Source organism: Talpa europaea, assembly GCF_964194135.1.
Source record: "Talpa europaea genome assembly, chromosome: 10".
NCBI classification, from domain to species: Eukaryota; Metazoa; Chordata; class Mammalia; order Eulipotyphla; family Talpidae; genus Talpa; species Talpa europaea.
In genome coordinates, this window is record NC_140077.1 from 76,743,632 (window position 1) to 76,765,996 (window position 22,365).

At 36.9% G+C, this 22,365-nt stretch overlaps 1 protein-coding gene across 2 annotated transcripts in view; it reads right to left on the reverse strand.

Moving 5' to 3' along the window:
- The window catches only part of CAMSAP2 (calmodulin regulated spectrin associated protein family member 2), a gene marked incomplete at both ends in the record, with an annotated part of 90,869 nt that overhangs the window by 35,862 nt on the left and 32,642 nt on the right, over positions 1–22,365 (reverse strand). For both annotated transcript variants that reach the window (XM_084244867.1, XM_084244866.1), the window contains one exon: positions 1,852–2,013. In XM_084244867.1, the coding sequence (XP_084100993.1) occupies positions 1,852–2,013 (162 nt within the window). The remainder of the gene's footprint in view (positions 1–1,851; positions 2,014–22,365) is intronic.

Sequence of the window (22,365 nt, forward strand, 5' to 3'; positions counted from 1 at the left end):
CCTGGCCACCGGAGGAGGGTCCCACATGGCGCGCAGACCTCTCCTGCCGCCTGCTGCTCCCCTCACCAGTGTACTTCGTCAGTCTGCCTGTTCTGCTCCCTGCTCTGGCTCTGGTGAATTCTCTCACCCTCCCGCGCTTCTGACTGTACCCAGTGCTTGTATAAATAAATAAAATAAATAAATCTTTAAAAAAAAAAAAAAAAGACACAAGAAGAGGAGGGAATTCCCATCTGATGACTTCCCAGGTTGATCTCAAAAAAGATGAGGCAACATCCTCCACGGACAGCAAGAGAGGAAAGGTTAAGGAAAGACTAGAGGAGAAAGGATGAGAGTCATCTTGAAAGAGGACAGTCACTATAAAGTATATACTTGTGGGACTGGCAATGAGCACTGAATGTCCATCTGAAGTCTGCTTAGGAATTTGAAGTGAAACTAGCTTCCTTGTGTAAATTTCTCCAGAAACATTTACCTCCACCGGTATACCCTCAAGGTAAGGTGGGTAACTGAGCTCAACCAGGGTTTTATCAGATGAATGACGGGGAGGGAGGAGGCAGAAAAACTGACAATGTTTGCAAGAATCCAAATTCAACAAGGAGAAACGTTAAGTGAGATTATAAGAATTAACAGGTCAATGATTGGAACTCAAGATGAAATTGCAAATTTGCAATGGTTGGGAGCAGTACAGTAAGTGAAGGAGCTGTTGAAGAATGGGCTGTAAAGGCCACGCAGTTTCTGATGCTGAACAGAGTAAGGAAGTGGCCATGACTCTACAGCTAAAGAGAAGTGGAGAAAAAGGTCACTGCAGAGAGAGTATTAAATGGGCCTTCCACATCAATATTGGTATTATGGATGATTAATATAAGAGTTTTTGCATTTGTAACAAATTTCTTGTTACAAGCTTCAGAAGGGCATTTAAGGACGAATGCTTAAAGATGGAACTTCTCAATCCGGTCAGTGCTCACTCCCAGGTAAAGTTTCATTTTCTCTGTGTTGGTAGTTGCAAAAGAGTGAGGATCAGAAAGCATTACTTAAACTGGAAAGAGTGAAAAATTGAAAATTTAAGCACCTTGAGAGTATAAAAAACTAATTATACTTCCATAAAATTTCCAAGAGGAGGAATCCCTAATCAATACAATCCTGTGCAACTTAGTCAAGAAACCTAAGTATCACCTAGTTGATATGATAAAATTAGCTCATTCTTGGATTCAAAAAGTATTTACTGAACACCTACTTGGTATAGTGAGTGCCTTATTCTAAGTGCTCTGATATGAACTACATTAATCATTATTAATTATAATCATCCATACTATTAAAAATATAGAAATCTATTTTCACCATTTTAACTGGTTGTTTTTGTTTGTTTTTGTCAAAAGCAAATGGAAAATTTTAAGAAAGACTGCACTTCAGTTTTCATTCTGATTTAAAATAAAAAGGGCAATGAAAACATCACAGTGGCTTGTAAACAGAAAAAACTGATTTCTCACAGTTCCAGGCGCCTAGGAAGTCCAAGATCAAGGCGCAGGCAGCGGAGGGTCTGTGTCCTGGCCGCCTTTTTGCTGTGACCTCATATGGCAGAAGAGCCAGGGGGCTCTCTGTGGACTCTTTCATAAGAGTAGGCTCCCACTCATCAGAGTTCCACCTCATCATGTAGTCACCTCTCAGAGGCGCCCACCTCCCCAAATTTCATAATAAAATAAATAATATTTCATAATAAAATTTTATGTATTTCAACATATGAATTTCAGGAGGACAAAAACATGCTGTGTATCACAGAGAGGCAATGCATAATCAATAATTTCACTTTTTCTGGTTTTGAGACTTATTTTTTACTCAGGTTAAGTACACTCCTACCTTATTTATCCAGTACATAACAGCATCCTCAATATCATAGGGCAGCTCCGTGGCTTGGAAAAAAGCTGAATACTGTTGAGCACATGCAATGACTTTCTCTACACTGACCATTTCTACAGTATACGCCATCATCAGGGTGTCTATCATGGCCAAATGAGCACTCTGAAAACAAAACAAGAACAAACATGTAGTTTACAAATTACACTTAGATGTTGTTGTTGATATATTTTGAAATATTAGTAACATTTCCTAACAAACATTAGTAGAGCTAAAGACTGGAAGAAAAGCCTTAGTAAGAAAACATCAATGGCACCTGTTAAAGATCAGCTAACTGAAGCGAACTAATATATTGTTGAAATACTTATTGAGGACCTATGCTTCAGATATTATCTCCTACTCAAAAGAAGCTGCTTTTCCTGTTTTTGATAATGGGTGATCATTTACTCAGCACAATTTCTACACTACAAAGTCATCTTTGTGATCTCTCCTCATTCTTCCAATTAGTAGAAATGAGTATCTGGTTCTAAAATGTCTCTCAAATCTACCCTCTTTCTCATTCCGATTGCCAGAGTTCCAGTTTAAACCAGCAACACTTTTCAGACTTGAATAAGGCAAAATATCCTTTAACTGGTATTTTGGCCCCAACTTCTTCATCCAATTCAGACTTCTAGTTTTCCTTGACTTTTTTGTTTTGTTTAGGTAAAAAAAATATTACATGGTAGTTCTTAAAAATTCCAACATTACGGGAGTGTACAAAGTAGAAAGCATTCCTCTCCCCAGTCCTACCTCCCAGCAATGTCTGCAGTTTGATATGTAGTCTTACAAAAAATGTTAATGTACACCAAATAGGTAGACATTTACACTCTTTCTTATTTTTTGGCATTATAAACCATGCTACAACATTGTATTTCTCCAGGGATATTTTTTCCTTGTGTGGTTACTGGGACCAAGAAGCAACCACATTTGAAGTTTTGATACATAACTACTATCTGCTTTCTAGGACGGTTGTAGCAATTTTATTTTCCACTGAAAATGTTAGTGCCCTGTTTCTCCACATTTTTGGCCAACATTAGTTATCATTCACCTTTTGTCACCAACTGCATCAGTAAGAAAGGATAAAGCACTGACTCTTTTTCAATTTTGTATTTCTCTAATTATTAATGAGCATTTTTACATGAGGATGAGCATTTTTACATGTCTAGCTATCATTTGTATTCTTCCCTTGGCAAGCAGACTGCTTGTGTATATTGCCTGTTTGGGGGATGTTCATCTTTATTTCTAACAGCTTATTATATATTAAATACATTAGCTCCAAGTCATTCAGATAGTAAGTACTTTTTCCTTGTTTGTCTTTGGATTTTCAATTTCAGAAGGTTTTGCTACATCTGTCAATCTTAATGTTCTACTTGATGGCTTTGGAATTTATCCCATATTTACAAAAGGTTTCTCACCTCAATAATACAGAAATATTGCCCTCTAATTTTGCTATTACTTTAAATCTGTCTGGATATCTGAAAATGTTATAAACTAGGGTCTAGTTATTTTTTTCAAACAGGAAATTTCATCATATTCTCTCAAAAAGTTCTGTCTTTTTCATCTATTCTAAGAACAATGTTTAAAGAATTAAAGCATTTTGTAATTAGTAGTTAATCACATTAAAAAGCATAACTACTTTTAAAAAAGTTAAGTTTTTAACAAAGATGTGGGAAAACATTTCAAAAGTCATAAAACCACTCATGTAGTCTTATTCAAGATTCCCTTGGCAATATGTTCCACAGACATAATTTGAGAGAGAAAAAAAGAGCTAATGATAGCAACCATTTTAATATTACACGTAACAATAAGAAAGGAAACAAGGTCACAACCGTAATGAGAAATTTATATTTTAAATGATTTAGCAGGGAAAAATGTGCACAATGCAATAGTAAATGGAAAAACAACACTATGCTAGAATATTCAGTATGTGTATATGTACATAAACTTTATATATATAAAACATAGGGTATACATAAAACAGAAAGGGAAAGGGAATGGATAGAAGTAAAACTGAGAATCTACCTTGATATAGTATGTAAAAATTACATAAAACTTTGGCTTACTTCAAAACTTCATATAGTAAACACTAAGTATAATTAGTATACAAAGCTCATTTCACAAATTGCTTCCTAAATTCAATAACAAAATTTTAAAAATTTCTCCTTTGTGCCTAGTTATTTCCATGTGTGACCGACCTAATTTTAAACTAAGAATCTTCAAACGTTAGTGTGATTGTTGTTTTTACTCTTTAACTTCAAAATATGAGGTGGAGGTAAATTAAAAGTTATGTATAACAAAGTTTACATATAATGAATCTAGAAAAAAAATCCACATTAGAAAATAAACTCTAGGCTACAATCAATTTGTAACACTTACATCTCTAAATAAGATACATAATTTATTTAACTTCTCACCTAAAGCATTATGGTCAGAATAATAAAAACGTCAGCTAACAATGAGTTATATGTATCATGTAAACTCATCTAAAATAAATCTCTATGAGATGCACTATTATTATACCTATTTTACAGCTGAGAAAATTGTGTAATCTGTTCAAGGAGGCGATGATGCAGGGATTCAAACCTAGAAGTCTAGCTCCTGAGTCCATACTACCTAACACTAAGCCTGCAGACTTATGCTAAGTCTCTACAGCAATCTCAGTAACGCAGGAGGCAATAGTCAGTGACAGAAGCAGCAGTTGCACACTCCGGCCACCAGGTGACAGAGCAGAACATGACATCTATGGCAGCAGCACAAGGCCTGATTATGGAAGAGAAGCAGGAGAGTTATGTGGCATTGCAGTGAAAAAGGCAAGGTTGTGGAGTCCTTGGAAATATCCTGAATGAGACCTTTAGTAGCATCCAGAGGCCATTATCAGGCTCTACAGCTATGTCACAAATACAAATATAACAAAAATATAGTATATTTTCGTTCTCCAACCAATGGTATCGACACAAAAGTTAGTCATTTATTAGAAAAGAAGGCTAAAGCTGTTAAAGTGTGTACGTGTTGCATCATAAATTAACACAATATGAATTCTTAAATTTTATTCAAGATAGGAATAAAAGCTGTGCTTTTATTATTCTTATATCAGATTTAGACATAGAACTAAGAAAAAAATTCCCTAAAATGCACTCAGGTCTCGGCCTACAGAGGCACAGTGGCGGGCATACTACCAAGCCCAAGCCTCCTATGAGGATGGAGGAGCAAACAAGTCAACAGCACAAACATGTCAGACTACGGTTTGTCAAAGTTAATTCCAATTCAGAAAGTAATATTTTACTTATTTATTTATAAAAGATTTTCCATTAAGTTCCCTTTATTTATCTTAATTTACATAGACATGAAAGTAAAACAGTACTCATAACCCTACTGAGCTAGCATGACACAACCCAGTGGAGAGGCTATAATTTAAAAGTCAGATAATAACAACTGCTGGCAAGGAGGCGAAGAAGCCAGGACTATGTACCCTGCTGGTGTAAAATAGTGCAGTTGGTGCAAAGGACTGCCTGACAGGTCCTCCAATAGCGAAATAGTTATCATTTGACCCAGAAATTCAATTTTTAGGTTTATACCCAGGAGAAATGAAAATAAATGACCACTGATACTGTCAGTGAATTTAAGATCTGTCAGTTACATCTCAAGTTGTTACCAGAAAAAATTTAAAAATCAGATTAATTTATAATGCTCTCCTCCCACTTTTCCAGTATAAATTACCTCATAAATCACCTTGCATAGCTTTAAGTAAGATAGTAGTCTTTATATATTTGCCAAAAAATAATACTGAAAGTATAAAAACTTTACGGTGAAGGGTCATTTATTTTTCTAGATAGTGGGGTATTTTACATATTACTAAAAAGAAATTAACAACTGCTTATTTCCATACTCTGTATGTATGTATGCATAGCTCCAAACAGAAAACACATACATATGGATTGACAAGAAAAAAGACAAATAATTATGCTAAATTATTTTCTTCCACAGGCTTTTATTTTCACTTTCTTAAGGCTCAAAGTAATCTAGATAAACACTATATATGTTTACTTTAAAACATCATTATTTATGATCTTTTTTAAACTCAGATAATGACTAGAAACTTAAAGATAGGTTTCTATTGTTGGTATGAAAATTAGAAAATAGAAATTGTGTAACAATTTTTTTTTGTTTTCAACCATAATGTCTGTCCTGTTCTGTAAGGAAATTTTAGCACACCAAAAATCCAGCCTATCAAAAATGACTTGGTGCAAAGAGCAAAAAAGCTCCAACCTTAAAGACAAAGTCAGGAATTTACACTGACTAGCAAAGACTGTCGCCGCCACAGAGGAACACTGAGCACCGCTGCTCCAGACACACTGATGTGTCCACCTATGTAAGTTGAGTGCCACCGCTATTTTGCCACCCAGATGGAAGGTGAAACTGGCAGCCTCATAAAAAGTGACTTTCATTATTTAAAATTTCTCTCATGAGATTCAAAATCTAAATATGGCATTTGCTTATAACCACACAAACCTGACACCTCTATTTCATTTGGACCTCCCTGGGTATATATGTGAAGGAAATGCAGGAAGCTTTAAAAGTATAATAAGACTATTAACATAATGATATTTAGCTGCCATTTAATTCTGCCTAAATTTAACAAATATAGTCCACAATGTAGCTGTTGAGAGTTCTCTTTACTCTGCTTCTGTAAGGGTAGCACTAACATCTGCTTTACATTCTATAATTTATATCTGATGAAAATAATAATCATAACATCCAATGGAGACCAGTTTTAAAGATAATGTTGAACCAAACTGCTACTAAGCTTTATTGCAAACAGAATACATACAAGATATAATACAGCCCAAATGTCTTAAAATGTAAGTCTGTCCCAAACCACTGGAAGACACTTTCTCCTCAACAGGTCATCAACTGTATATCTGTTCCGTAACCGCAAATATCAAGGTAAGTACATTTAAATAAGGCTCTGCTGGCTGGATACACACAGAACTGCAAACAAGTATTTAAATAAATCTGGTAAACAAAGGAAATAGTTCATAGCAGTGGTACTAAAGCTGACTGATCATCAAGAAATCAAAATTTCCCAGTGTCAAATCTTAGCCATTCAGTAGATCCCTAGAGATAGATCCAAAATCAGCACCCTAACAGAAATCTTACCTCCAAGGGTCCCTCCCAAGAGATTATCTTTTCTACAGCACATCCTTAATCACATCATTCTGCAATCAAAAGCCTTTGGCGACTCCCCAGGGCCTACCAAGCAAGTCCAAATGATTTGAATATTGGGTTCCTTCATGATCTTACAGTAATCACTCTTCTCAGGTCTTGCCTCTACTACTTACTTCTCTATATAAAACCTAGCAACACAGGGTAGGAGCAAAGACTATTTAAGCAGAGTTAGGGGGTTCAACTCTGACTCTTCCACCTATTATGCGAATTGGGCAGATTCCTTAATTCCTTGAGCTTCAATATCCTCATTTCTAAAATGGGGTGACAATAACAGCATAAGACCTTCTGGACATAAAAAAACAAAAAAACAAAAAACCAAAAACATGGTTACATGGTTTATGTCAAGAATAGGGGAGTGACCTGTTCAAAAGCTATACAACTTTGTAAGCAGGAGGTAACCTGGACAGCCAGGGAGACAGCTTGACCTGGCTAGAAGATGTCAAAGTTACATTGAAAAATGCACAAAAACAAGTGTGGGAATGCAGTCGGCACCGTAATTAGAACATGGCTGGTGGATGCTGAGGTAAAGCAGATGAATGTGGCTCTCAGCCAGTAGAGTGACATAAAGGTGGGCATAGGAAGCAAAACAACCATTACTAGCTAAGAGGTACACCCCTCTGGGAAGGAGCCCTAGGAGCAAATGCTCATTTTAAGTTTCAAGTATAGTAGAACCCTGTGGTGTCAGTTTTGATTGGAGGTTATCAGTAAGCACTTGTGATCACACACACAGTCTGTCTTGAAGAAAGAGCCTAGAAGCAGTAATACCAAAGTAGCAATAAATACATCTGTGCCCAGCTCTTACTTTCTAAAATAATATTTCCCCATTAGAATAAATTCAAGGCTCTTTAGAAAATAGACGATTCCAAATCAGAAATAGGAAAAATGACAAAGTGATCCTGGAATATCTGATTGTATCAGAAACAAAAAAAGGACTGACTCAGTGACTGCTGGGGAGGCATCAAGAGGATAGTGGATCCAGCCTAAAGGGGGTTCCCACTGGCCAAAGATGGGCCCATCTTGAGTATAAAAAAGATGACTGACAATAATGAATTATTTAAAAAAAAAAAACATTAAAAACAGAAAGAATCAATGAGTCCAGTGATAATCAAACGGGAAAGGAGAGGAGGGAGTTCTTTACAGAACAATGCCAGTTAGAAATATAAAAGTGGGGGCCTCCCTGGTGGCACAAAGAGTTAAGATGCAACCTATGAGGCTGAACCTATGAAGCTGTCCGCAGCCTCTATAGCACAAGGTCGATCCCCAGCTGAGTTCAACCAGCCGTCCAGGGAGCAACCAAACCACATGGCACAGCAGACCTCTCCTTACTCACCTGCTGCTCCCCTCAGCAGTGTATTCCAGTCAGTCTCCCTGTTCTGTTCCCCACTCTGTCTCTGGTGAATCCTCTCACCCCCCTGCCCCACACACCTCTGACCTGTACCCCAGCTCTTGTATGCATAAATAAATAAATCTTTAAAAAAAAAGAAATATAAAAGGAATGACAGAATTTATAGACCCACCATACTGTAGTCACATTAATGTAGCTGAATTCAGGCACAGATCATCAACAGACCTAAAATCATTACATGGAGCCTTTTGGGAAGTAGAATATGCCATTGGTATCCAAGTATTAGTCTGCATAGTGCTTCCTAACTACAAAAGGAGTGGCTCAACAGTATTACCGATAATGAAACATGTGGCTTGGCATGATATGCCTCCTGGTGAGACTCAACTGAAGGTGTACACCATCTATGTCGTATCCACCCCAAAACCTTTTAATCTTAATCTAATCAGGAAGAAGCAATCAGATAAATCAGGATTAGGAGATATTCCACAAATCATTTGCATTCTTTAAAAATTGCAATGTCATGAAATAATACTGATAATAAAACGAGCTGGGGGAAGCAACTGTTCTAGATTTAAAGAGAACAAAAAGACATGATTTTTGACTGGCTCCTGGTTTGAAAAAGGGAAAACAATAGCTACAAAGAAATTTTTGGCAAATAATTGGGGAAATGTGAACATGGATGTGTTGGAAATATTATATAGAAAGAGTGAATTTAATGGCTAGGCAGAAAAATTTTCATTTTTTACAACATTCTGCAACAATGTATGTGAATGTGTGTGTATGTAAAAAGCAGAGAGAAAAAGAGAGGTGTAGGGTAAGGAAAAATGTCAGGCTTTTCTGCCCTCCCGCCATCAGGATAGAGGATGGATCCTTGTGGTCCTGAATGCATGCCTGATGGCGGGCACCTGGAGTAGGGTGTGGGCATAGGTAGATGGGATTCACCTGGGCTAAGACTGGGCTTTTAAGGGTGGCGTTACGGGGATGCCAGCAGAAGCAGAAGCCGAGAGAGAGAGAGAAGGCCGGAGAGCCCAAATAGAATGAAGACTTGCTGGGGGCCGGGAGGCCTGCAGGCCTGCAGGCCTGCCGGCCTGCCTGCTGTGTAAATCCCAATAAAAGACCTGCAAAAAACCACTGAGGACTCTGACTCCTCCTTTACCCGGTCTGCTGGATCATAGAAAACCTGCTCCGTGTCCATTCTGGACCTTACAAGAGGCTAGGAGGGAAAGGAGAGGAGACACAAGGAAATAAGGCAAAATGTTAGTGTCAAATTATTAAGTCTTCTACAGGTTAAAAAGTTGAAGAAAATATAATTTAGAAGCAAACCAAGCTCATACTCATTTTCAACAAAGATCATCAAGTCCATTTATACATGCATCCTAACACATGCTACACCTAAGTGAGCTAAGGTCTAAAAATGAATTTCACAGATTTTGTACAGCTAGCTATTCTTGCCCCACAAAATTGTTTTACAGAGCAAGCTTTGAATGGTATCAGGCTAAAAAGGGGCTGCTGATATAATCACAGGAGCGGTTGTTTCTGTTTCCCTGTTTAATTTCCCAGGTTAACACTGCCGGGTTCCTTCCCAAGCCATACCTCATAAGGAATGCATTCCAAATGTTTACTTTTCAATAAACAAGCCATTAGATGGGGAGCATGAATGTGGTTCTAATTAAGTAATACCTGCCAGTCCTGTTGCTACAACAAGAGACGAAACTGAGGTGGTTTTGATAAGCCACAAAGGGGAAAAAAAAAAAAAGAAAATCAAGAGTAAAACACCTTCAAATGAGGTTTCAAAGCAAGTAAGCCACAACTGTAAGTACACAGAGCAAGAAGATGCTGCTGTTTGGGACCTTAGTGCCTGTTCACTATTTACATACAAACGAGACAGGTGCTTCCCAAAACATCCTGCTCAAGAAATTTTAGGATCAGAAGTGAAAATATTTTTTCCTTTTAGTTATTATTTACTTTACCTCACACAAATAATCATTTTTATAACAAAGCTCAATGTTTTATAATAAAGCTCAATGTTATTTTGAATTAATTTATATATTAGTATTAAGTTTTAAACCTAAGGAATAGAATTATGGCAATTAAAAACCAACCATAATCACTAAAATTTACTGATCGTTTTTACTCTAGGTCAAGATTACATTAAACATAATCACAGGTACTATTCTATTTAACCCTCACACCTATAGAAGACAGATAATATCACTCCTTAACACAGATGAGAAAAATGAAACTGGAGAGTTTTAGTACTGTTGCAAAACCAGCTATGTCCTAGCCTAGAGACAAAGTCATCAGTCATTACATTTCTGTCTTATTAGCATGAAGCATCTGCACAAAAAGAAAATGAAACCATTTTTGCACCAAATTACAGCATTTCCTTTTAATCTTAAATAATCATTCTTCATAAACCTTCTTTTTAGATTATACTTTTTATTTTGAGATAATTAGACGTTCACATGCAATTGCAAGAAACAGATCCCATGTGCCCTCCACCCAGTCTACCCAATGGTAACAACTTAAAATTTGAAACCCTGGAGAATGTCACAACTGGATTGCAGATGCAGATAAAATTAAACTGTGGATCTCTCCATCACTGGAATCCCTCCTGGCTGCCCTCAAAACCTAGCAACTACTAATCTGTTCTGTTTCTTTAATATTGTCATTCCAAGACTTTTACATAAATGGAATCACAGTCATAATTCTATGGAGATTCATCCAAGCTGTTACATGTATCAATAGTTTATTCCTTTTTGTTGCTAATCATCTAATAAAGCCCTTAAGTTGCTGATTACTTGATATTATGATAATTAACACTTTTATAAAGTAAAAATATCAACTCATGTGTACACCTGGAGTAGAAAATATCACACACATACTTTTCGGAGACTGCAAATATACTAAACTCAAGTACTAATTTACCTGATATCCCAATTTAATTTACCTTTCTTATGAATGTTTAAAGTTCTAACTAAACTAAAGTTTGCACTCTTAAAAAGAGTGGGGCCTCCCTGGTGCCGCAGGGGTTAAAGACAGCGCTATCAAGCTGCTGCCAGCCACTGTAGCATGAGTTAGATTCCCAGGTCAGCCAGGGAGCTGATCCACATGGCTCAGCGGACCTCTCCTGTCTCGCACACTGCTCCCCTTAGCAATGTATTACAGTGGATTTGCCTGTTCTGCTCCCCACTCTCTCTGGTGAATCCTCTCACCCCCCCCAAGACCTCTGGCCTGTACCCCAGTTCTTGTATGCATAAATAAATAAAACTTTTTAAAAAAGCAGTATTTATTTTTAGTCGGTATTAATTTTTAAATGAAATAACTCATACAAAAAGCAGATTTCCATGAGGGTCTTTAAGAAAAGGAAGTAATAATCTTGGGGAGTAGTTGCCCCAGAATATATCTTTGCGGAGCACACAAGAATAAGACCAGAAAAAGTGACAGACTTTCCAGCTTTCAACTTCCAGTGATGCTTCAAGTTACCAAGGCAATACACGGAAGTCTACTCACAGGTAATCGTATAGTTTTTAATTTCTCTCCAACCAAGAGGCTAGTATTACCTGTGCTCAGCTAAGAAGTATACAGTATACACACACATGACTGCACCAAACTATGAAAATTTTAAAATGTAAAGATTTTGGCAGCACTTGTTTGGCAATGAATAAAATGCACATCTCTTTTCTGTGCTTTTGATATGTAGTCAGTTGACACTTTCATTCATTCCTATGCATTTCAAAGTCTTAAAAAAAAAAAAAAAAAAACAACACATCACCCAGAAAGTTTTTCCTGACCACACTGCTCTCTACCTCTGCCTAAAGTAGTTTCGGGTATCACTCTGATGGGCCCAAAGCACCCAGGAAAGTAGTCACTGTGTAGTACCTGCCTGCTTTCTAGTCTGTCTCAACTTCTAGACTCTAGGATGGTCTGAAAGCCAGGGGTGTATCCCCAGTGTGTGGCCCCATATTTAACTCATACTAGGTGATGAATGCATAAAGAGGTGCTGAATGAATGAGTGTGCATGAAGCACATACTGTCACACTGACCAGAAGACCCAGAACCTACCTCTCCCATGACATTGTGTTCAGTGTCAAGAGAATTATCCTAATGTACTTCTCCATGGCATCCATTTTCAAGGAAGCTTTTTTTAAAATTAGGTACCTTGTGATAGAAATGCTTTTAAAAACAATTAACATCACAAAAAGAGTATACTATCACTTTACCTATTTTCTAGAACAATTCATATTTTAGTCTAACATTCATTGATCATGTAGACAAGCACTTTTAGAATTTGTTTTTAAATAAATATTTTCAAGTTATCTTACCAAAAAAATTTTTCTTAACTATATCTATAAGTAGCTAAAACAGTTTAATCTGTTTAAAAACTAAACTTTTCATTTTGAGGTAATTGCAGGTTCACATACAATTGCAAGAAATAGCATGAGGATTCCATGTATTAACTTAATTGTAGTTTCAGTATTTACTTACAATTTACACTGCATATGATATAGTTATTTCTACCCATTTTGAGTCATCATTATTGCTACTACCCCAGTACCATCTCTTGCCTAGACTTCTAGAACAGCCTAGTTTCCCCACTTTCTTTCTTATGCATTTTTTCAGAGTAGCCTAAATGACCTTCTGAGAATACAAATCAGATCATGTCACTTCCATGTTTAAAATAACTTTCCATGAGTCCCCCTTGCACTTGCAATAAAAATTTTCTCACAATTCATTAGATGCAGCACACCTGGCTCTTGACACCTCTCAGGTCTTATTTACACACAGTCATCCCATTTTGTCTGTTCCTGGATTATAAGCCTATGTTTGCTTGTAAGTTCTGGCTCCTCTGACCCAAAGGCCTTGCTCTCACACCTTTGCATTCCTAGCTTGTCTCCTCAGAGATCTCCTCCCTAAAGACTGATTGTACCTACCCTTCCCCAATTCAACTATTCTTTATCAAATGATGCTGTTTCGCTTTCTTGCAGGACAATTAACACTACCTGATGTTGTCTATTTCAACTCCCCAAATATTAGTAAGAATAAGCACATTTAGCAAAGTTGCAAAACAGAAAAATCAATGTTCAAAATTCAATTGCACTCTTCCGTATTAGGAATGAACAATTGGAAATTAAATCTAAAAAACAACTCAATTTACAATTAAAAACAAAAATATTGAATAGAGTAGAATTTAACAAAATATAAGACTCATATACTAAAATCTATAAACCTTGCTGAAATAAACTGAAGAGTTAAATAAATGGGAAGAGTTACCATGTTTACACTGAAAGACTCTATATTACTAAAATATATTTCTTCCTGAAATGATACAGATTCAACACAATTCCAACTTAAGCCTAAGCTTTTTTATAGAAATTGACAAATGATTCTAATTTATATGGAAATTCAAAGAGACTAAATAAAGCAATTTTGATAAATGTTTTATTTATTGATGACTCACACTATCAGATTTTAAGACCGATTATGAAGTTGTAACAATGAAAACTGTATTGCACTGGCCTGACATATAAATCAACATCACAGACATATGTGTCCCACTAAGTCAATGAGAAAGAATAGTTTTTTACAAATGGTGCTGGAAAATTAGATATTCTTGTTAAAAAAGATAAAAGAAAAGCAGCTTCAACTCTTCATTCCAATTGCATGAAAAAACTAGCTCAAAGTGAATCACAGATAAAATGTAAAAGCTAAAACTACAAACTTCTAGAAGAAAAACCAGGAAAAATTCTTCATAGCCATGATGCAAGGCAAAGGTGTCTTAGGATATTAAATCACTAACTATAAAAGAAAAAAAATATAAATTGGTCTTCACCAAAATTTAAATTTTTTTGAAAGATACCATTAAGAAAATGAAAAGGTAAACCACATACTAGGAGAAAGTATCTAAAGAACTCTTACAGTAATATGAAAACAAAAAGCTCAATAAGGAAAAGAGAAAAAGGATTTAAACAGATATTTGTATATATAAAACAATAATTATCTGTATCCTGAAAAAAAATTATAAAGACACTTCATGAAAGATGTATCAATGACCAATAAACATATGAAAAAACACTAAATTACATTAATCATCATGGAAGTGCAAATTAAAACCACAAGGAGATACTAATTCACGAGAATGGCTAAAATGAAAAAGACTGACAATACCTAAGTGGATAGCTAACGGGCAAGTGGTACTGCCACACAATGCTGGTGGCAGAATAAAAGTATCACTACCTTGGGAATCTGACAGCTACTAAAAGGTGAAGTGTACGTCACATAGTTGTGATCCACCAAGTCAACTCTTAGGTATTTACTCAAGAGAAATGAAATTATTTATATCCTCACAGAAGTGTGCACAAATGTACACAAATGTTCAAAGTTGCTTTATTTATTACAGGCCAATCCCAGAAACATCACTGTAAATGAACAAGTAAATGAACAGAATGTGGTATTCACACAATGGAATGATATTAAGCATTAAAAAGGTAAAGCTACAGACAGGAATAGGTGAATTTCAAAAAGATGAGCCAAAGAATCCAATTAAAAGAGTTGATATGTTTTGCTTTGACCTTTATGAAATTCTGGAACAGGCTGTTCTATATGAAATTTGTCTAGAGTAACAAATGGAAATTAATGGATGTGGGGGTGAAGAGTGTGTGTGTGTGTGTGTGTGTGTGTGTGTGTGTACACAGTGCTAATAGCAAAAAGATACAAGGGAATTTTCAAGGATGATGAAAATATTTTATATCTTAACTGAAATAGTATTTACAGAGTATACATTCATCAAAACAAACTATTTAATTGGTATATTTTATTTAAATTATGCCTCAACAAAGTGGATCTTCAAAAGAAGCTCTGACCTTAGGAAATGACTCAGACTTCAATGAGTTTCAACTTCTTTTCCTGTTAAATGTGGGTAACACTGATTTCTTATGCCTCAAAGCACAAGATGTGATACATATCAAAGTTTTTTTTTTAAAGATATTTATTTATTTATTTATTTATTTATTTATTTATTTATTTATTTATTTATACAAGCACTGGGTACAGTCAGAAGCGGGAGGGTGAGAGAATTCACCAGAGCCAAAGCGGGGAACAGAACAGGCAGACCAACGAAATACACCACTGAGGGGAGCAGCGGGAACAGCAGGAGAGGTCTGTTGCACCATGTGGGACCCTCGCCGGCGGCCGGGGATCAAACTGGCACTGCAGAGGCTGTAGGAAGCTTTGCAGCCCAGCGCTCAACCGCTGCGCCACCAGGGGAGGCCCATAATATCAAAGTTTTCTAAGAACATCTAGATGACAGTGATTACAGTATTTTCATTACTTAAGGTATAATCTGGGTATGACTGGGATTTTTAGCCTATGGAATAATTTATTATCTAAAGATAATCTCCAAACCTCACTGTAATCACTTATTTTTGTTTCTCCAAACAAATATTATATCAATAATACTTTAAGGAATTAAGAGATTTCTATATCACTCTTCATGTGCCTGGTCAATTAATAATGGAATTGCCCAGAGGCATAAAAGATGTAAGCAGGAAAAAAACAATAACCATCAAGACAAAAAAACATGGACTCTAGTGAAAAATAGATGATTACAGTTAAGTAGATGATTACACTCAAGGAGATGATTACAGCTAACAAAACAAGATTTAAATACAGGACATATGCATTTTCTGAATGTCCTAACTATAGTGACCTGAGTGAGATTTATTTTTAAGATAGTTTATGCATGGCAGCTGAGGCCTGTCTACTATCACCCAACATAATTGCTGCTACCTTATGCCAAAAATGTAAAATGACAGCTATGTTCTTTCATTTGCTGACCAATAAGACATTCCTAGTACAATTTAACCAATCACATATGGTGTACTTCAAAGTATGTTTGTGTTTTACGGCCTTCTAGATTTGAAAGTTTCCCAGGCATGTGTGATGCTGAGCCAAAACTGTCTTCAAATCTCAAAGGCTAAAACAACTTACATGAAATGCACTGAAATATTTTATCATAGGAAAATAACCATCAGCAAAAGTTCTACTTAACACTCAAAAAAATTGCCTGAAAGGAAGTTTGTCAGCAAATTTCATTTAGCCGGGTATGTATGAAAAATGCTCCTGACAGTATGAACTTTACCGGGGGGGGGAAAAAACCTAAACCATACAAGGTTATGACAATCTCAGCTGTCCTTAACCTGCACTGCCACCCACAGTTAAACTTCCTTTTCCAAAGCACTATCTCTGAAAAAGAGAAAAAGGAAGGTCATGTCTCCCTTGGTGACCACTTACCTAGCCCAAGTTTTTAGAAACGGCAAAGACATTTAAAATTGAGTAACAGCAGGGAGTTTCACAAGATTTGAACACAGCTAGGGCAAAAACTCAAACAGCATAGCAAGAGCATGAAAGCCTTTCCTCCTACCTCCAGCTATCTTCAAGTCACCCACTGGCTTCTAGGGGAATGCTTGTTGGCAAGCAGCGTCCACATTATGAGGCTGTAGTGACGGAACTAAGAGACCAAACTACCTAAATTGTCCTCATGGTCTCTACACAAACACTAGCTAGAACTTAGACATCTATAGCTATCAGGGAAAAGGGAAAAGAAAGAGCTGTAAATCTGGGATATACCTCACTAGTTAACCAACAAATAAACATGTGCTTGAAAGAAGTTTGAATATATGAACCAGAGTGCTTAGAATGGTGTTAGTCAGCTACAAAGCAGTTATTTTCTTTGTGTTCCAAAATAACTTGGTGAACCTGGAAATGCTCCTACCCACAATAAAACTGTCAAATCTTCACTGTTAATTGTTACTAGGGTGAAGAATGGTGTAAAGAGACCAAAAGATGGTTAAGTTTTCTTTAACCCTATCAGTTGGAAACACCTAACTAGGATTCACTTTGCAATAGTAGATAAGTTACTGGCCACATAAAATGCCATTGCCATCTGTATAATTTTGGTAGACTATCACACATAAAAATCCTTTCACCATTAATTAGTAATGAATAATTAACTATTGACTTTATTTAAATTTAAATTCTAACTTAAGTATTAAAAATTCAATAGATGTTATTATTTATCCATAGTAATGTCACTTATTAAAAGAAAGTATTATAATTAGAAGGGGGTTAAAAAGTGCATACTCCCAGATATAAAATAAAGTCAAGGAGATGTACAGCGAGAACCATAAGTAGTAATACTGTGTAATATATCTGAAAGTGGCTAAGAGAATTAATTACTCACAAGAAAGAGAATTTATTACTATGTATGGTGATGATGTCCACTAGACTTCCCGTTTATCATTTTCTAATACATATATTGAACGATTATATTGTAACTGAAACTAATACACTCTTATATATCAATTATATCTAAATAAAAAACAAAAAATTCCATTTTCTTTAAATTTTCAAGCTTTCTCCAGTAAGTACTCAGTGACATGGAAACTAGAGCATGGCATGAACTGTGTAAAAGATGATGAGAAGCATTTTACAAACAAGTGGTACCAATACACAATATTGCAATTAATAAGATGTCAAAATGGGCCTCCCTGGTGGCGCAAGGAGTGAAGCACCGCATTATGAAGCAATCCACAGCCTCTGCAGCACTGAGTTCGATCCCCGGCCAGGAAGCTACCCACATGGTGCAACAGACCTCTCCTGGCTCACCACTGCTCCCCTCAGCAGTGTATTTCAGTCAATCTGCCTATTCTGTTTCCCACTCTGTTTCTGGTGAGTCTTCTCACCCCCCCCGCTTCCGCTTCCCTGGCCTGTACCCCAGCTCTTGTATGCATAAATAAATAAAATCTTCAAAAAAAAATTAGATGTCAAAATATCTAAAGAATTTCTACATTTGTATGTCTCATGATTAAAACACTCATTTCAAAACTACTTTAGAAAAATGCATGTGATCACTCTTATTATATCATGATGTTCTAAATTTATTAAACAAACTATTGAAATATTTCCCCAAGCTGAAAGACTAAAATATGATTAACTAGTAAAATGGGGAGAAAAGTCACAAGAAAGCAGGTGTTAAACAAGAAGACTCTGATACTACAGAGTTGCTCACTTCTCTACCCTACACTTTGTTCTCCACAGGATCTTCTGTGCACTACGGAAGTATCTGAGCGCCTAACAGTTCTATCCCCTGCCTTCTCATTACTTTATAGAATGTCCCCCCCTCGCCCCCAACCGGGGCATCTCAATCTCTTGCCTTCAATCAAAACTTTACTACTCAGGGCCTCCCTGGTGGCGCAGGTGGTTTAGCACAGCGCTGTGAAGCTGTCCGCAGCCTCTGCAGTGCCAGTTCGATCCCTGCCGGCCTTGAAGCAACCCACATGGCGAGCAGACCTCTCTTGTCTTGCCCGCTGCTCCCCTCAGCAGTGTATTTCAGTCAGTCTGCCTGTTCTGTTCCCCGCTCTGTCTCTGGTGAATCCGCTCACTCTCCTGCGCATCTGGCCATCTGGCCTGTGCCCCAACTCTTGTATAAATAAATAATAATAAAAAAACAACTTTACTACTCACTTGATGCCCAACTCTCTACTTTTAGCCCACACCTCATTGAGCATCTTAAATTTGATGAGTTAGATGAGCTGAGGCATCTTAAAATTAAATCTGTCCCAAACTGCATTCATTCTTTATTCATACTATAATGCCCATTTTCCCCCACCTCAATTTCTTCCTCTTCTTTTCCTTATTTCAATAAAGGTCACTGCAACATATATTCAGCCTACTTCATCTAGGTTACAGAGCATCATGATGTCTTGATGTCTTTTTTTTTTTTTTTTTAGAGGCATGTTTTATTTATTTATTTGTTTGTTTTGTTTATACATGCACTGGGTACAGTCAGAAGCGTGGGAGGGTGAGAGAATTCACCAGAGCCAGAGCGGGGAGCAGAGCAGGCAGAAGGACCGAAGTACACTGCTGAGGGGAGCAGCGGGCGGCAGGAGAGGTCTGCGCGCCATGTGGGACCCTCCTCCAGTGGCCGGGGAGCAGCCGGGGATCGAACCGGCGCCGCAGAGGCCGCGGGCAGCTTCGCAACCCAGCACTCAACCGCTGCGCCACCGGGGAGGCCCTGTCTTGATGTCTTTTAAAAATGGAACTGTCATCATGTCATTGTGTTTTTTAAAATCCCATTGGTGGAGGTAGTACTAAACATTCACTAACAAGGGAAAGGACAATAAAGTATGGATTTTTTATATAACAGAATATTGTGCAGCCTTCAAAAAATATTCATTTATAAGGAAAAATGCTTAGGAAGCCTTTCCAGGCCATTTCTCCATCCCTAACTCCATGGTTTGCCATGTCCTCCAGCCCTTTTATCTTAGAACTCTACATAATTTCCCAATTTGCAAACAAGCAAATAATCTTCCATAATTTGTTCAGATTTCTGAAGCAAAGAATCTGATTGGCCTCATTATCATCTTGTTCTAGGCAACTGGACAGGAGTCATAGGTCACCAACCATTCTTTGGCTTTTATGTACTCTTATTAAAAAATGACTCTGGACAAATACAATAAAATTATGAATTAACTTTTAGAATTAAAATATATCTAGCGCAATAACATGTAACTATATAATGAAAGAATTTGCATAGTAACTTAAAATCTATTGTAACTAATTGAGTTTCTAAAATGTAGTCTTTATCTCAAGCATGCTTCATTTCATGAAACTGGTAAACTCAGGTAACACTAGTTTTAAGTGTACGATATTTGGTATTTATATAAATTACAAAATGATAACCACAAAGCTTAGTTAATCTGCCACCACAGTTACAAATTTTATAATTTTCAAAATTTCAGTTTCACTTAAGTGTAACTGACAAAATTCTAAGGTACTGAACATGTACCGCATTGTGATTTGATATATTTATATTAAGTGTGAAATTTTAAATAACACAGGTGGACCCAAAAACAAAGGCAGAAGGAAGTCAGCAACTGATCATGAGCTAAATGAAACCAAAAATCCATACTTTTCCCCCTGTGAGTATTCAAAAGTAGACAGGGAATAATTATGCTAAAATGATAAAGAACAACGCTAACAATCTAGCCATTTAATTAGATTCTCTCACAAATCCCATGAGTTCAGGAGCCTCCCCCAGGACACCCAATTCTGGAAGTTCAATCAATATGTATTTCATGTATAATTACAGCTTGCCTGAACATAAGAAAACAAAAACAACTCCACCACTCTTTTAGTTGTAATTCTGAATAATTTCTTTCTAAATATATTAATTCAAACATCCACTACTAACAACCATGATTCCTTTATTGATTCAGCATCTTCTCTGGGCCAGGTGCTGGAAAAGATGACAAACATGACCAATATGGCCCTGTCTTCGTGAAGCTGGTTCTGTATGAAAAGGACACTTTCTAGTAGCCTTACCTGGATGGAATGATCGGAAAGTAGAATATCTTTTTTCCCATAAAGAACTTGATTTAAGGGCCTCCCCTGGTAGCGCAGCGGTTGAGAGCAGCGCTGTGAAGCTGTCCACAGCCTCTGAGGCAAGGGTTTGATCCCAGCTGACTGGCGAGATACCCATATGGAATGGCAGACCTCTCTTGTCTCACCCGCTGCTCCCCTCAGCAGTGTATTTCAGTCACTCTGCCTGTTCTGTTCCCAGCTCTGTCTCAGGTGATTCCTCTCACCCTCCCACACATCTGGCCTATACCCCGGTTCTTGTATGCATGAATGAATAAATCTTTTTTTTTTTTTTTAAACAATCTGGAAGTTTTATTATTTATTTATTTATTTATTTTGAGATTTATTTTTATTTATTTATACAAGCACTGGGTACAGTCAGAAGAGCGGGAGGGTGAGAGAATTCACCAGAGCCAGAGCAGGGAGCAGAGCAGGCAGAAGGACCGAAGTACACTGCTGAGGGGAGCAACGGGGGGCAGAAGAGGTCTGCGCGCCATGTGGGACCCTCCTCCAGTGGCCAGGGAGCAGCCGGGGATCGAACCGGCGCTGCAGAGGCTGCAGGCAGCTTTGCAACCCATGGCTAAACTGCTGCGCCACCAGAAAGACCCTAAATAAATCTTTAAAAAAAAAAAAAAAGAACTTGATCTAAGAGATTTCACCTTAGCTTCAACACACAGAAAAAACAAGCTGGAATCTTAACTAGATTTTAATGATTTACAGTGTATGAATGCCATTTTTCACTTATCATGGAGAAACAAAAGGCCTAAAACTGGCAATACAACAAAACTTATTGTGGTAATCATCTTGCAATTGTATATATATTAAATCATTATGTTGTGCACTTAAAACTAATAACATTGCATGTCAATTATACCTCAATAAAGTAAAAATAAAACACTAAAAAAAATGGAGCTAAATGAGATATTCTATTTCCTTTCAGATTATTACACAAAATGTTCTGCCATGCCTCTTCCAATGAAAGTGTTTTTCTGAAATACCTTTATCATACAATCAAAAGTCTATTTTTTAGTCATGAAGCTGGCATTAAAAGGATATGTGAGATACCAGAATTCTTCCTTTTCCCTTTAAAGATTTTCCCAAGTAACAAGAGAGAGGTAGTGTCTGTCTAGAAACTGTTCTGCCCATTCCAGCTCCTTCCATTCCCAACTTCAACTCTCACTGGAAGTCATTTTTTCTTACCCAACTTCTTCCACACTGAGGAGTCTCTATTTTCTCCTGCTCTCTCCCCTGAACCCAGGTTTCTCTCTCTTACTCTGAGGTTCTTATTCCTCTGAAACAGGCAGGATGGCCATGGACTTTAAGCTTGACAAAACATTGTGGTAGAAGGAAAAAGCTTCTGAATGTCTTTATCTGGATTACAAATCATGCTCTACCATGCGAGAGTGATTTTATATTGCCTTAATGAAGCTATCACATACATTATCCAGTCTTCTTCAAATTATTGTTTTACTATAATTTGTTTTACT